General features: G+C 38.9%; 1 protein-coding gene across 6 annotated transcripts in view; it reads right to left on the reverse strand.

Moving 5' to 3' along the window:
- The window catches only part of NFIA (nuclear factor I/A), a 367279-nt gene that overhangs the window by 115760 nt on the left and 236727 nt on the right, over window positions 1-14792 (reverse strand). For 5 of the 6 annotated variants that reach the window (XM_008563311.1, XM_008563327.1, XM_008563335.1 and 2 more), the window contains one exon: window positions 8269-8343. The exons of the other annotated variant lie outside the window; for it this stretch is intronic. In XM_008563311.1, coding sequence (XP_008561533.1) covers window positions 8269-8343 — 75 coding nt within the window. The remainder of the gene's footprint in view (window positions 1-8268; window positions 8344-14792) is intronic. 6 annotated transcript variants of the gene reach the window in all.

The following is a 14792-nucleotide window of genomic DNA, read 5'->3' on the forward strand; positions in this document are numbered from 1 at the left end:
TGAGCGGCCGGTCTGTATGTGGGATCCGAACCCTCGGCGGGAGCGCCGCCGCGCTTCCCAAGCAGCGCACTGTAGCAGTGCACCACTGGGCCGGCCCCGGGGAAGTTGGTTTATCTTTGATAGATTAATCATTATGAGTGAAGAAAGCTCAGTCCTGGAACTCAAACATAGACATATACTCTACAGAGGAAGGAACATCTACTAACTTCTATAGTCCCCTCAGCGCACAGCACAGGACACTTCATACATTATATATACAACAAATGTTTATTGAATTGAACTAAAATTATATGAGCTTGTTAATGAAAAAATAGCTAAGAACCAATATTAACTGAGCATTTATTATGTGCCAGGCAAGGTACTAGTTGTTTTACCTAAATTATCTCATTTAATCTTTGCAGAATCCCAACGAAATATGTATTTGTATTATTCTCATTTACAAATGAGAAAGTCAGCTGTGAAGTTAACGTGACCAAGTTCGCACAGCTAAATAAATGACAGGAGCTGGGGTTTGAATGTAGATATTTCCTAGATGTCTGCCCAGAGGAACAGGGGCAAAACAGGGCCACGTTTCTAGGCTCTCTGTCTTTCCTTTGTCATTAGTTACTAGGGAGGTGATTCAACAAGATTTAAAGAAAAAAATAATTATCACCAACACTTAAATGGCAAAACTTCTACTTCATCCTTTACCTTCTCACTTCTTACAGGTTGTTAGCATTGTGAGTGCCAGCCAGCATTCCATGGGATGAAAGGCCCTGACACTTGGCCTAACATAGCCATCCACAGAGGGGTTAGCAGTGCTGACTGATCTCCTGCATTAGTGGCTTCTGCCTTTGGGAATGAAATTGATTTTCTGCATTTTAGAGTATCATCTCATCTTAACTTTTGGTTGAGGTCAAATGTGGTACTCTATGAGTATCTGATACAATGTCAGCCATGGGATTAAGTCCTCCCTGACAGAGTATGGATTTGATGGCCTAAGGGGTCTTTTCACCACAATGATCTATAAACCAGGGAAAGGCTTCTAAACATAAGCCCCATAACCAAGAGTGCACTGGGACTATCTGACCATTAGCTATTAGGAAACCAAACTATATCAACACAGTCTCATCCTAACAATGTACTAATCTAGCTGTCTGTAAAAATCATAGTTTTCAATATTTTCACCAAGAACTGTTTAATTTTTTCCTCCTCCATCGACTGAATAATCCTGGGTGTTAATATGTTCTCATATTAACCACATACTGGATTGGTGCAGTTCCCGTTTGACTTAATGTGTGGCTTTGCTGAGTGTAGACTCCACCAATCCCCTCCTGGACATCATGAGGCCTATAAGATCACCAACAGCCTTTCTAATCAGCAAGAGCCACCAGCTAGGATAACACAAAATCTCAATATTTGTGGCCTTACTGTGGGGTAATATAGGATTTCTCTCAGGCTTTTGGAAATCACAAAAATGTCCTTTATTTCCCCAATGATACCTACTGGTTATGAATATCTGCTTTTAAAAATATTGAGGCTTACGAGTGCATAAAGATTTACTAAAAAACACATTGTCAATAATGACCTCCAGCGTGCTACTGTTATTCACAGAGGATTTATTTTCATAATATAAGTGAAAGCAAAATTTTAAAATACTACAGAACCAAGTGCTACTTTTTTGAACTCTGATACAAATAACCCAGGTATAGGTGGCCACTTAAAAAGTTAATGTGTCAGTGTTAGACTGGGAATTTAAAAATATCTTATCACCCATTAGATGCCCTGGGAGAGAAATTTCCAGAATACTGAAGAAACAAAGACTTTGCCTGTAAACATGAGGACTGAGAATCTTCTGGCTTCCTAAAGCAGATGAATGAAGAGTATTGGCACGCTCTTACTCTATCAGACTTATTAACTCTGAAGAGGTCACTAGAATGGTTCTTCTAGTAAACTGGTTATTAGAACATGAATCCTAAAATTTATACACACACATATTTTTAATAAATTTGCTGATAGTGATCAGCTCAAAAATCAGCTCTGAGCAAACAGTGAAAAATCAGGGGCAGCGGGGTTTGTTCAACAATCATCATAGCAGCATCACTGCTGAGCATCTACTATATGTCAGATATCTGACATTCTCTCCTTAATCATTGTAACACTCCTTAGAGGTATTACTATTTCCAGCACTAGGACTTAAGTTTAGCACACAACTGGGACTTAGTAAATATTTGTTGATTGAAAAAATGATTGTAACCTATGAGGAGAATACCCCTCCTAGAAGAGAATAACCCCTATGAGAGGGGTTAAATATTGCCCAGAGTCATACAGCTAATAAGGGGCAAAGTTTAATGCCCATCTCTACATCCTGGATGACTTGACGATATCATGCCACCACCTTGAATATAGATTTTATATATTATATATAGGAAGTATAACCAATGGGTTACCTAGAAAGAATAAGAAATAGATGATATTTAAATAGCAGCCCAAAGGACTGGAAGTCTGGAGTTTCTTATCCTATACCCATTTCCTCATTAGTCCTTCTGTGCAAAAACACTTTGTATTTTCAAGTTTGGGTTTGTTCCTACCAAAGAGTTTCATTTTCTTCTTGGGCCTGTAGCTGAGTTCATTCTGTTTTAGTAGTCCCATCATGTCAGGTTAGAATATTGCCAATCGTTCTCACTAAATTGCTGGACTGAAAATCTAAGTGTATGAATATAGGCATTCGAAGATACACCAAAGACCTAGAGACTGAAAGAAAGTTAAAACTGAACTGCAAGTTGGATTCTAATGATGATCTCGGTGTGAGAATATAGAAAGAGTGCACATTCTAAGGCAGGAAACAGCCACTAGGGTGCCACCTCATGCCAGGCTGAGGCAGATGTCTGGTTCCATTCACTCCCACTCTCCATTGACAAACAACTCGGGAATCCTGTAGTCGACCCAGCAGCCGAGCTTTGTGGCAGAGCCAGGACAATTCAGCTGCTGGATTTTAATAGATTCTGCAGCAGTGCAACAAGAACCAAAAATCAGTCTGGGTAACTGAGAGTGGTTTTCACACCCAAAGACTCGAAGGCTGGCCACAGTGTACTGAGAATCCTGGCTTTTCAAAATTCCAGGGCCATGAAGTCATCCTTAGCCGCGAAGTTTACTTAACCCTTGCAGCCAGCTTGAGTGTACAAACCACTGCTGAAAATTAGAACCCACCAGGCCAGAGTCACAATGGCCTGTGTGTATTTGCGGTTTTCCTCTTTCCCAGTGAAGTATTTAAGGTTTCAGAGTCACTCCACCAACTTCAAGTAAAACAGAGTCAGCACTTTAGAAGGAAATGGGCAGAAGTAGTGGATTCTTTGGGAGAACTTTCTGGGTTCATACCAGGAGTGATATTTGACAGCCTCAGAGCACATACTTTGAGGAAAACACTGGTGCAAAATAAACGAGCGGGTGCTAAGCAGCGTCATTTAGCAGCTAGCAGAGTGGGCTCTCTCTGCAGCAACTTCAAGGGAAGGAGACCAATCCGAAAATGCCTCTAGAAGGCTTTGTTTGAAAATGCAGCATCGTGGAAGAGCCATTTCAGCAGATGGTTCCTGTCTCTTTCCTCACAGTATTATGCTAAAACAACTTTAGTGACTCTAAACCACATTGTTAGCACTTATAAACCCTCTCCCCCAAAGCAGAGAATACTTCTCTCTTTCTCTTTGGCACAGTGTCTAGTGGTCTGTAATTTTTCCCCTTCCTGGGAACAAGGTAATAAATAACTAGAACTACTTTCAGATGGTCCTACCACATGGGGGGAAAGGTAGCAAGAGAACAAATACAGATTTGTTTTTATGCTATAGTACTTTCTTGGCTGCAGAAAAAGGACTCTCCTTTCTTGCCTTTCATGGACTTCAGATGATAATGCAAAAAATTACAGGATGGTGGGTGGGAGGCAAAGGTGAGAGGGGTTTTCATGTGAGACCACGACTTCAGTCTGCCAGCAGGAGTCCCTAGTTCCACCAGCTCCCTGTATCTGATCAGCGTAATTTATTGTCTAGCAATCTTGTTGCCTGATCCCTCACCCCTGAACTTGTGAGGCTAAGCCGACAACTTTCTCCTGAGTTTCTCTGCCATTGTCACCTCAGTAATAACACTATTCTAAATAACAAACTTAGCACATAGTTATCTCAGTGCATCCTTATGAGGAAATACTGAAATAGCACCTCCCTCCTTTATTAAATTTAAAAGGAGGAAAACTAAAAAGAGAAACTAATTGGAAAACCTGGGCAAAGTAAATATTTATATTAGCAAATTTTAAAATTGAGTACTAAAAAAGATTCAGAAAGAGAGAAAATGTTCAAGCTAAGGCCATCATTACTGATTACTGTGAAATTTCCAGGCCATATACATGGTCATAATTAGATGTGATTGGCAGGGACTGGATGGGGTTGATATACATAAAAGGTGGTTAAGAAGAAATCTGCAACGCAGTAGAAGAAATTCTAAGACACGGAGGCCGTTAAAAACATACAAGTAAAAGCAAAACTATGGAGAGAGTATTAAAAAGATTAGGGGGGTGAGGGCGTTGGCAGAGCGAATGCACAGGAGGAGGCCAGGGGATTTTTAGGGCAGTGAAACTATCCTGTATGATACTGTAATAGTAGATACATGTCATTACACATTTGTCAAAACCCATAAATGTGCACCACCAAGAATGAACCCTAATGTAAACTATGGTCTTTAGTTAATAATTATGTGTCAATATTGGCTCATCACTTGTAAGAAATGCACTACACCTAGCAAAAGATGGTAATAATAGAGGAAATGGTTTGTGGGGGGAGGGGGTATAAGAGATTTCTCTACTTTCTGTTAACCTAAAAAACCTATAAATCTAAAAAAGTGCTCTAAAAAAAAGCCTATAATTAAAATCAAAATCATACCTAAGAACAAATCCAGGAAAACAAAATTTAATTAAGTGCTTTACATGTTTTGGCTTACATAAAAATAGTTTTAACCTTTTTTTAAAATGTACAAATTAAGAAGCTAAAAGTTTATCAACTCAACCAGAACTGATTATTCAATAAAAGCACATACTCCTTGGATTTTACTTAGTTCTATAATGCAGTTACAGGAGCAGTCATGACAAAAATGTCTGCAGTCAGCTAGCTGAATACAGCAAAGTAAAGAGAGCAAGTTGCTTAACTAACCTCTTTGAGCATCAGTCTCCTCCATCTGTAAAAAGGGACTCTAACACCAACCACAGGATGATTGAGTGAGATAACGTTTACAAAGTGCCTAGCATAATGCTTGGCATATGGGTTATGTTTGATAATTGCTAGCTACTATAATTTCTCATATTAGTATTCTATCATACTCATAACAGGGCTAATATCATGTGTTTAATCAACTTAAGTGCCAGTTAACCTATTTCTATTTCAAGAATACAGAATGCACTCCAACACCATACATCTGCAAAAGGTGTCCACTGCCAGTCTAAATGGATGCTCAGCTCTTCCCACATGGGGACATGAGGAAGAGGACCAGAACACCATAAGGAATGGGTAAGGATTTCAACTCCATCACGTGGCTTCAGTGTAAAGTCCTCCAGAAAGGTGTGTAGCAGAGGAACCCTGAGCTGGGGGTCCTTATCCCATCAGTCAAGGCAATCTTGTGAAACATGCCCTGACAACCTAGATTAAAGATCCGCAGGAAAGAGGGGTCTCTGGATTACAGTCAGAACACCATAAGGAATGGGTAAGGATTTCAACTCCATCACGTGGCTTCAGTGTAAAGTCCTCCAGAAAGGTGTGTAGCTGAGGAACCCTGAGCTGGGGGTCCTTATCCCATCAGTCAAGGCAATCTTTTGAAACATGCCCTGACAACCTAGATTAAAGATCCGCAGGAAAGAGGGGTCTCTGGATTACAGTTGACCAGTTTGGCCTGAAGCCATGATTTAGCTGACACAGCCCAGTCCCACTCCTGCCAAACAGTTTCAGTCAGCACAAGGCCATGTGTGAGTGAGTCCTAGAGCGATTACACAGCAGTGTGGAGAATCGAAAAGAATTCAGGAGTCAAAGGACATTCATGATGCCAGGCACTGGGCACACAACACCCATAAGTGGGGACAGGAAACAAATCCAGGTCCCTCTGCAAATTCAATCCCTGGTCCAGCCATACCCTCTGGCAGTCTTGAAGGGAGGTTTAGAATTCTTTGGTAACCATGCCATCTTAACTGAATGCAGGTCTAATCAACCTTGGAACTGATAAGCTTTGGGATATAAGACCTTAAAGGGAAATACAGGAAGTGGAAGAAGGAGATACTGGGGATGGTTCTGAGCAGGGTGGCCCTTCTGGACACTGATGGTAGTGAAGACTAAACATAAGCATGACAGTGGCCAGGGTAGAATAAAATGGTATAGTGCTCCAATCTTAAAGTTAAAAGGATTTTCTTTTCACTTTTTAAGTCTGTGTTTAGATCCCAGTCAGGGCTCAATGAATGAATCTCTCTGTAATTCTACTGTGTCAGGTATACTCTCATATATATTCTCTGTATTATATTATTATTAAAATTACAAGAAAATGTAGGATATTTGTCATTTTTAAAGTTTTAAAAAGTAAAAAAAAATACACATGCATTGTTGTCTATGGCAAGTAACTGGCTAATCAGCTGTGTTATAACTAGTGTGGCATATACCCTCCAGGTTAACAAAGCAGTCTAGTCTCTACTTCACTGGTTGGTACTTTAAGCACTCTTCAGTTATATGGCAGCCACTTCTCCATTTCAAGTCACATCCTGCTGCTCCTAATGCCTCATTCCTTAGGGTTCTGACTCTCCTAAACTGGAACACATCTCAGCCACTCTTCAGTTATATGGCAGCCACTTCTCCATTTCAAGTCACAACTTGCTGCTCCTAATGCCTCATTCCTTAGGGTTCTGACTCTCCTAAACTGGAACACATCTCAGCATCAATCTCGGAGTCTCTGACTCCCAGAATTCTAACACTCATGTTACCTTCCCACTATTTTTCCTGTCGAGTCTCACACTGTAGATTTTCTCAAGTTCCCTTGGGCCGGTCTAAGAGTATGGATTCTAGTATTACAGAAACTTCACCCACTGTTTGACTTTGAGTAAATGACTTAAATAGATCCTCAATGTAACTCAACTGTAAAAATGGGGGTAATTTCTTATCTGATAAGTTTATTACAAAGTTTAATTTATGTAATATATATGAAGGCCTTGCAAAGTGCTTTGCAGATAGTAAATGCTCAATAGTCATTAGACTCTCTCCTGCCCCCAAACTGTACACTACTTTATGGACTCGTAAGACTGTCACAGCCTATGAATGGCTGAAATAAGAACAGACGGAATCCAGGCTTGTGAGGTCAGGATAACCTGACTTGATAGGCCTGACATCTTGTCATGAGATGGACTGGCTTACTCTGTGCATCTTGTAAGCCTATAGCACAGTGAATAGGGAGTATAAACTTGAAATGAAAACATTTATTTTTATTCTACCTCATTCCATAAAGGGCTTGATACCACTTGAAACTAATTTTAACAATGTAAGTTTTATCTACAAGTGGTATTTTTAGTAAAAGGGTTAAAAAATAAAATTTTAATATTTGGTATTTATTTTTCCTTCTTTTTATTGGGACCTAAAACATCACAGTCATTGTAGGTATGCTTTTAAATAAAAACGAAGAGATGTTCTTGAAGGAAGGCAACTGTGTGTGTGTGCATGCATGCGTGTGTGTTGTGTGTCTATGAGTGAGAGAGTAAGAGAGAGAGAAAGAGAGAGAATTCTATATCTTCTTGGACTTTCTGGACTATGTCATAGCAAAAATGCAATGAGTGGGCCTTTGATCAAGAGAACAAGGCAGTGACAGGAACTCTTCATTCACTGTTGTTAGTGATTATTGACAAGCTGGTAATGATCATGCTGCACTGTGTCACCCATACTGAGGGCATTAGCATTGTTTAAAGGTCAAAAACAGTCTTTTAAAATGCAGAATTTCTTAGAAATCGGGGAAGCCTCAGAGTTTTTTTTAACCAAGTTCACACTATAAACCAGGGAATATGTGAGACACTCAGGATTTCATTCCTTCCCCTATGCCTTGTATTAAAATGATTATTTAATTTTTTGTGATTTAAATTCTTGGCTGTCAAATTGTGTGGCAAAATTCTTCCACTGGGTGAATGAAAAGGGGATTTTTAAAGCCTTTTATGTGTCTCTAGGAGGCCTGGGCAGAAAGTAAGCACAAAGGCGAGGTGATATCTACACCAAATCAAAGCAAAATTATACTTACTCTGTGACACTCTGACTAGCTCAGTCACACTAAAAACACCTGATGTGACAAAACTGTCCTGGAAGCCCAAATGTCCTGGGGAACAAAAACAAAAGAAAACAAAGTGTCATAAGTAGAAGACATTTGACAACAGAACTCTAAATACTAGTTTCATTATGATTGAAAAATGTGATGCCTAATCTCATACTCCGCTCTAGTTAGAGTTTATGTGGGAGTGCACAGTCATTTAGTTATGGAGACAGTTCTTTGGTTTGCATCTGGAGGTTGTAGAAAACTATGACACAACAACTGGGTGATTTTTGAAATGGTTAAAAAAAATTCAACGGAAATCTGAAACAAAAGACAATTTAAAATAAATGGTTACCCTGCGTGACCTCTGAGACCTTAACAATTGGGATGAAAACAGCATACCTAAGAATCAGCCAGGATAGCTAAATTCCCTAATAGTTTTTAAACATTATTCACTAAAGAAACATCTGACTGGGATTAGTTATTCATTCATTTAAATCAAACAAGATTTAGAGATGTTCCCTTCATTTCTGGAGGTACCACAGGGTAAATTTTTAAAAAGCTAGAATAGAAAAAGCAAGCCCCAGACCATGAAACATAAAAACAAATTCTTTTGAGCACAAAGAAAAACTTAGATTTATTTGGAGAACAAGAGTTTCTTGTGATTTTTTTTTAACAAAGATAATAAATCAATGGTTCAAAAATTGTTTAATCTCTGAATTTTGTGTCTGCTTCATTTTTGCTGGATATAATTAGTTTCCTTTAAGATATCTGATATTACATCTATAACCAATTTACTCATTTAGTTTTATGGGATATTCAGAAACATAAAACTTGCAAATGGCAAGGAATACATAATCTATGACATGTAGTTTCCCTTTCTGCCTCTAAAATTTTGATTCTATGAGTTTCACATAGGCAGATTCTAGTTGAGAGATCTGTCTGTAAGGTCAGCTTAATCTATACCTGGTTTAAAATTTGGGTCAGAAGAGAAGCTGTTGGCTGAAGGGATTTCAAAATAATTGTCTTTGAAATAAGAAACATACCTTCAAGAAATGCAACATAAGAAAACAGACCAATCTGAATAAATAAAAATATGTCAGTAAAATTTGTTACTGGTAAAAGTTAGATGTTGCACACTACTTAGGGGAAGAAAGTTTACCTATGGCACAGTATATACATCAATAAATTTATTAAATGTCATGCATATAAACGCACGCAAAAATATACCGTATTTTGGAGGATTGCAAATGGACCTATAAATCCTCCTTCTTTTGGTTACATTGGATTTTTGCATAAGAAAAATTTTTACTGAGATTTAAAAGAAAATTTTAAGTTAACTTTTATATCAAACACACAATATATGGTATTTTAGATAAAACAGTTCTAATTTTTAGGATTTGCAATCATCATAAACTGCTTTTAAAAATAAATGGCAAAATTTTACTTTAAACATGCTTAAGAAATTTCACCTCCCAAAGCAACCCACACCCAGGTATTCAGTGGGCTTTTATCCGGTAAGCACCTGAGGTGCTGTCTGTTACATTAAGAAAGCTGAGAAGTTAAAAAATTAATAAATAAGTAAACATTCTCTAATGAGGTCTTGGCAAAACAGACCATAACATCTCTTTCTTATTGGAGCACCATTAATGTCACTTTTATCCCACAGATCTTAACAAAGGAAATCCAACCACAATATACATTAAGGTTGACTTAAAACACATAGAACAATAACAAGGAAATTCATAGCTGACTAGGAAAATCTGGGTTGATCTCCTGCTCTTGCTCATCTCTATCCTCATCACTTGACTTGCGGGCTGATACTTGTTTCAGTTCCAATCTTTCAAATTCCTTATTTTAAGGATAAACTAACATGAATTTCTGTATGGAGTGAAAATAAACACATGCACTTTAATCCTGCCACCAAAAAAGCAAGCAATATATTTTAAAGATTCAGTTGAGTCTGGCTCAAGGACTTGAAGGTGGGGGCCTGCATTCATCCATTCAAACTATCACTTTCCTGGTTGCCCCTTTTCTTTTGTCCACCTCTTAAATGTTGCTATTCTCCAGGGACTGTGCTCATCTGTCCTTGTATACATATTTATATGTGCATATGTGTGTGTGTGTGTGTATTTCTTAAATTATTGTGTCTACTTCCATGATATCAGGTACCAGTCTAGATTGTGATATCTGTGAAAACTAGAATAATGCTTGCTCTGCTCACCACTGTATCCTTAATGCCTGAGACAAAGCAGTTAGTAAGTGAATATGTGTTAAATGAATATATGAATAAATCCATAGGCCAATCACTCTCGAATCTTTATCTTTTGCCAAGATCTCTCTCCTGCATTCCAAACCTATAAACTTAAATATCTGTTGGATATTCCATCCAGGTAACCCACAGGTAACCTCAGACCCATCATGTCCAAAGCTGAACTCATTTTCTTCTCCCCCAAAAGCCTGTTCTTACTCTTTTGAATTCCCTATTTCAATGAACCATACACCATTCATCTAATTTTCTGTGTTTTGGTGACATCGCTGACTCCTATCTTTTGTAATCACCCACATCCAACTAATCCGAATTGACTCGGTTTCCTTACTATTTCTTGAATCTATGTATGCTTCCACCTCCCCACTATGACCATGGCTCAGGATCTTCCCACTTCTCAACAGCATGATGGGAAAGCCTCCTGTGTTCCCTATCATCAGTCTTGGCTTCCTCTCCAATCCACTCTCCACTCTGCAGCCAGAGCTGTCTCACTAACCAGCAGACCAGATGATTCATTCATTTATTCAACAAACGTTTATTGGGCTGGCCCGGTGGCGCACTGCTACAGTGTGCCACTTGAGAGCGCAGCGGCGCTCCTGCCGAGGGTTCGGATCCCACATACAGACCGGTTCCCGCTCACTGGCTGAGCAAGGCGCGGGAGCAGCGCCGAGGGTTGCGATCCCGTTGCCGGTCCTGGTCCGGTACGGGGGCGACACTGAGGGTTGCGATCCGTTGCCGGACACGGAAAAAGACAAAAAAAAAAAAAAACGTTTATTGAGCACCTATCATGTGCCAAGCATTGCGCTAGGGGCTCAAGATACAGTTTCTACCTACTTCAGGGAGTTTACAGTTTAGAAGCAGAGACAGCTGAAAACATGTATAATAAAAAAATTATTTAAAAAATTATAAATCGTATAATGATATGAAAGAAACAAATAGTAAAAGCTTTAGAAAGGGTGGTCAGGGAAGGTCTCTCTTAAGAGCTGACTTTGGAAAGATATTAAGGAGCTGGCCAGGAAGAAAAAGGGGAGAGCTCTACTGGCAGAGGGATTAACATGTACAAAGGCCCTGAGGTAGGAAAGAACAAGGGTATTAGAGAAACTGAGATAAATCCAATGTACTTAGAGCTCACTGCCCTATCAGAAATCTTGTAAGAGACCCACAGAGCATTCAGGGCACAGTACAAACTCTTTTGCACTGCAAATGACCTCGAAATAGCCTCTGTTCTTTTCTCCAGGTTCATCTTTTATCTCGCCTTCCGATTCTGGCCCTACCCCTTCACCTAAGGGAACTACATGCACCTTCCTGGACCTGGTTCATCCCCTCCCCTGATACTACTCATTCTTCCTAAAATGTCTGTCCGTCCTACTCTTTGCTTGGTCACCTACTAACCATCCTTTAGGACTCAGCTTTGTTGTCACCTCTATCAAAAGTCTTCTGTTGCTCCCATCTCTGGGGAAAACTCCTTTTTCCTTTTCTCAGTACTGCCCAGGTACACTATATGCCCCTATAGCCTAGGATTTAGCATACTGAATTGTAATTTTGCCTTTTTCTCCTATTAGACTGTGAGCCCTTTGAGGGGGGAGAGTATCTTCTGTGTCTTTTGTATTAGGACCTTCAGGTCCTAATACAGGGCCTGGCAGGAAGTAAGCACTCCAGAGATGCCTCTGAATAAACAAAACTCAGATCGGGCTCACCCAGATTTATTTTCCCTTTTCATAAAAAATTGGAGAGAATTTATTTCCGTCTTTCTTAAATTTCTAGAAATATAGTTTGAACTAAAATTGAGCCTGCCTTCACTGGAACACTATTAAAATGACCCATCCAAATATTCTCTCCAAACTAAATAGGATCAGGACAGGACAGACAATGAAGCTTCTGGTCAAGAAGGTGCCATCAGTTTCTCTGAAGAGAAATGCCTGAGATTGTCCTATAGTCATTAGCAATTTGGGTGCTTCAAAAAGTTCATGGAAAGATTCATACTATCTTTTAATTCTATTTTTCACAAACTTTTGGAAGTATATTTGCATTTTGGGAGATCAAGGAAAAATAGAGTACAAAGGCAGCATTATTGCCCATAATGGACATAAGGGACCAAAAATGGGACCTAGTTCCAAGCTTAAACTAAGATCTTCTGTAACCCTGAGAAAGTCATTGCAAAAATAACAATTTCATTCTCCTTCTGCCACCACCAACCTACCACCCAAGGCTAATCTTAGTAGAAGGTGTGTATGTTAGAAGGTAAAGTTTATGTGAATGTACGATAATCAGAAAAACAAAGAGTATAATTATTTCACAAGTCCTGATGTAACCATCTCTTTCTTCCTAGTACTATCAGATTATCAGATAGTCTTGGGGGGTTTATGTTCATTATGTATCCCTGAGGACAGGTCTGTATATACACTCCAGGAAACTATGAATGGCTATGAAACTGGTTTTGTGCCTTCACCTATTATTTGGAAACCCACTCATGAACTCTATAAGAAGACAGAAATGAGAAATGAAACCTAAGAAATGATGGAAGAAGTGATATTGCTAACATAATTACTAAGCGATCCTGAGTGGATTAATGTTTCATTCTCACTAACACAAACCAAATCATAAAAATGACTTTCAGGGAAATTACACTAATCTGATTGTTCTACTTTACCGCAAAATGAGAGAAAAGTGGAGAAAAAATAAAAAGGTAAATTTAAGCAATTCCAAATTCAGATGTTATTAGCATTAATAGATCCTCAGTTGGAAAGCTGATTAAATATTCCTGAAAGGTCTCAAGATTTACATTTTTGAATGGGGCCTCTCAGAAATAAGTTCAAAACATATACTCTGTTGGAAAGCCAGATTGCTCCATGATCTATCTTTATAACTCTGAACTACTGTTCAGGAGCAATTGTATAGGAGATTGAAATGAGGAACAGATCCTCTCTCATTTTATATAAGACAGCTAAAAAGTTCATTCACTGAAGTTCAATGAATTTCCAATTAGAGTATAGATTTCAATACCCTGGATTCAGTCACACTTAACAGTGGGGAGAGATTAGACTTTTGGGGAGACGTAGAAATATAAAAAGCCATTTTATATAAGACAGCTAAAAAGTTCATTCACTGAAGTTCAATGAATTTCCAATTAGAGTATAGATTTCAATACCCTGGAGTCAGTCACACTTAACAGTGGGGAGAGATTAGACTTTTGGGGAGACGTAGAAATATAAAAAGCTAAATTCTTTTATGGGTAGGTAGGAAAAGCAGTTCCCTTTACTTTGATGATATCAGCAGTTATTATGGAAAAATGCCATTATATGGGAACCAAATCTCATTTCATGGAGGGACTGAACATCTATCTACCTTTTAACAGCAGGAAAGAAAAAAAGTTAGATTTGCAGAGAGACCTTGCAGAACTTATCAGAGGTCAGGGGAAGAGACAGTTGGGAAAAAAACCATCCAGACGGCTGGCCATTACATCAAGTTTGAATGTCCATGCAATAGAGTTAATTTTGTCTCTGAAGAGGAAAGTCTATACACACAATGGTATTTTTGTTTTTCCTGTTGGGATATCAAGGGGCTCCCAGCCCTAAATGAACAAATCTCATCTGCTTAATGGATGTAGACAAACTGCAATACACAGGTCATTTCTTCAAAAAGAACGTATCTCTTATTCTATTGTCCTTATTTATTGGTAAATAAGGTGCCATCACTAATCAAAGATATGCCAATGACTAGGCTTTCCCAAACTTGTGCGCTCAGGCCACTCGAAAGGACAAGAGCTCCCTCGTTCTCACGCCATTCATATTCCACAAGGATTTGGGGTTGCCTGTGAAGTGCACGCTCTGTGCTGGGGACATGGCTCTCACAGGATTCACATCCTCCCATCCTCCAAAATGTTTACCTCGTCAGCCGTGCTCCTCTCTGGAATTTTAATTTCTCCTCCTATGAACTCCCTACCTATGGGAATGAGGCTCTTAACCTCCCCTCTCATCCCCGGCTCAGTGCATTTGAGGTGTGATCAATAAATACTGTGAAGGAGAACCTCTGCTCTCCTTGTCTCATGTCACTAACCTCTTCCTAACTTATTTGATAGTTGTTTACATGTCTTATGTCTGTATTCCTACAACAAACAAGGGTCTGATTCATCACTATATGTGGGCTATTTAAATTATTCTACCATTCATTAGTGACATTCGAGGTATTTTTTATTTTTAGAATAATTTCTTTTTTTTTTTTTTTTTTTTTTTTTTTTTTTTTTCCG

Source organism: Galeopterus variegatus, unplaced genomic scaffold, assembly GCF_000696425.1.
Source record: "Galeopterus variegatus unplaced genomic scaffold, G_variegatus-3.0.2 Scaffold173, whole genome shotgun sequence".
Lineage (NCBI taxonomy): Eukaryota > Metazoa > Chordata > Mammalia > Dermoptera > Cynocephalidae > Galeopterus > Galeopterus variegatus.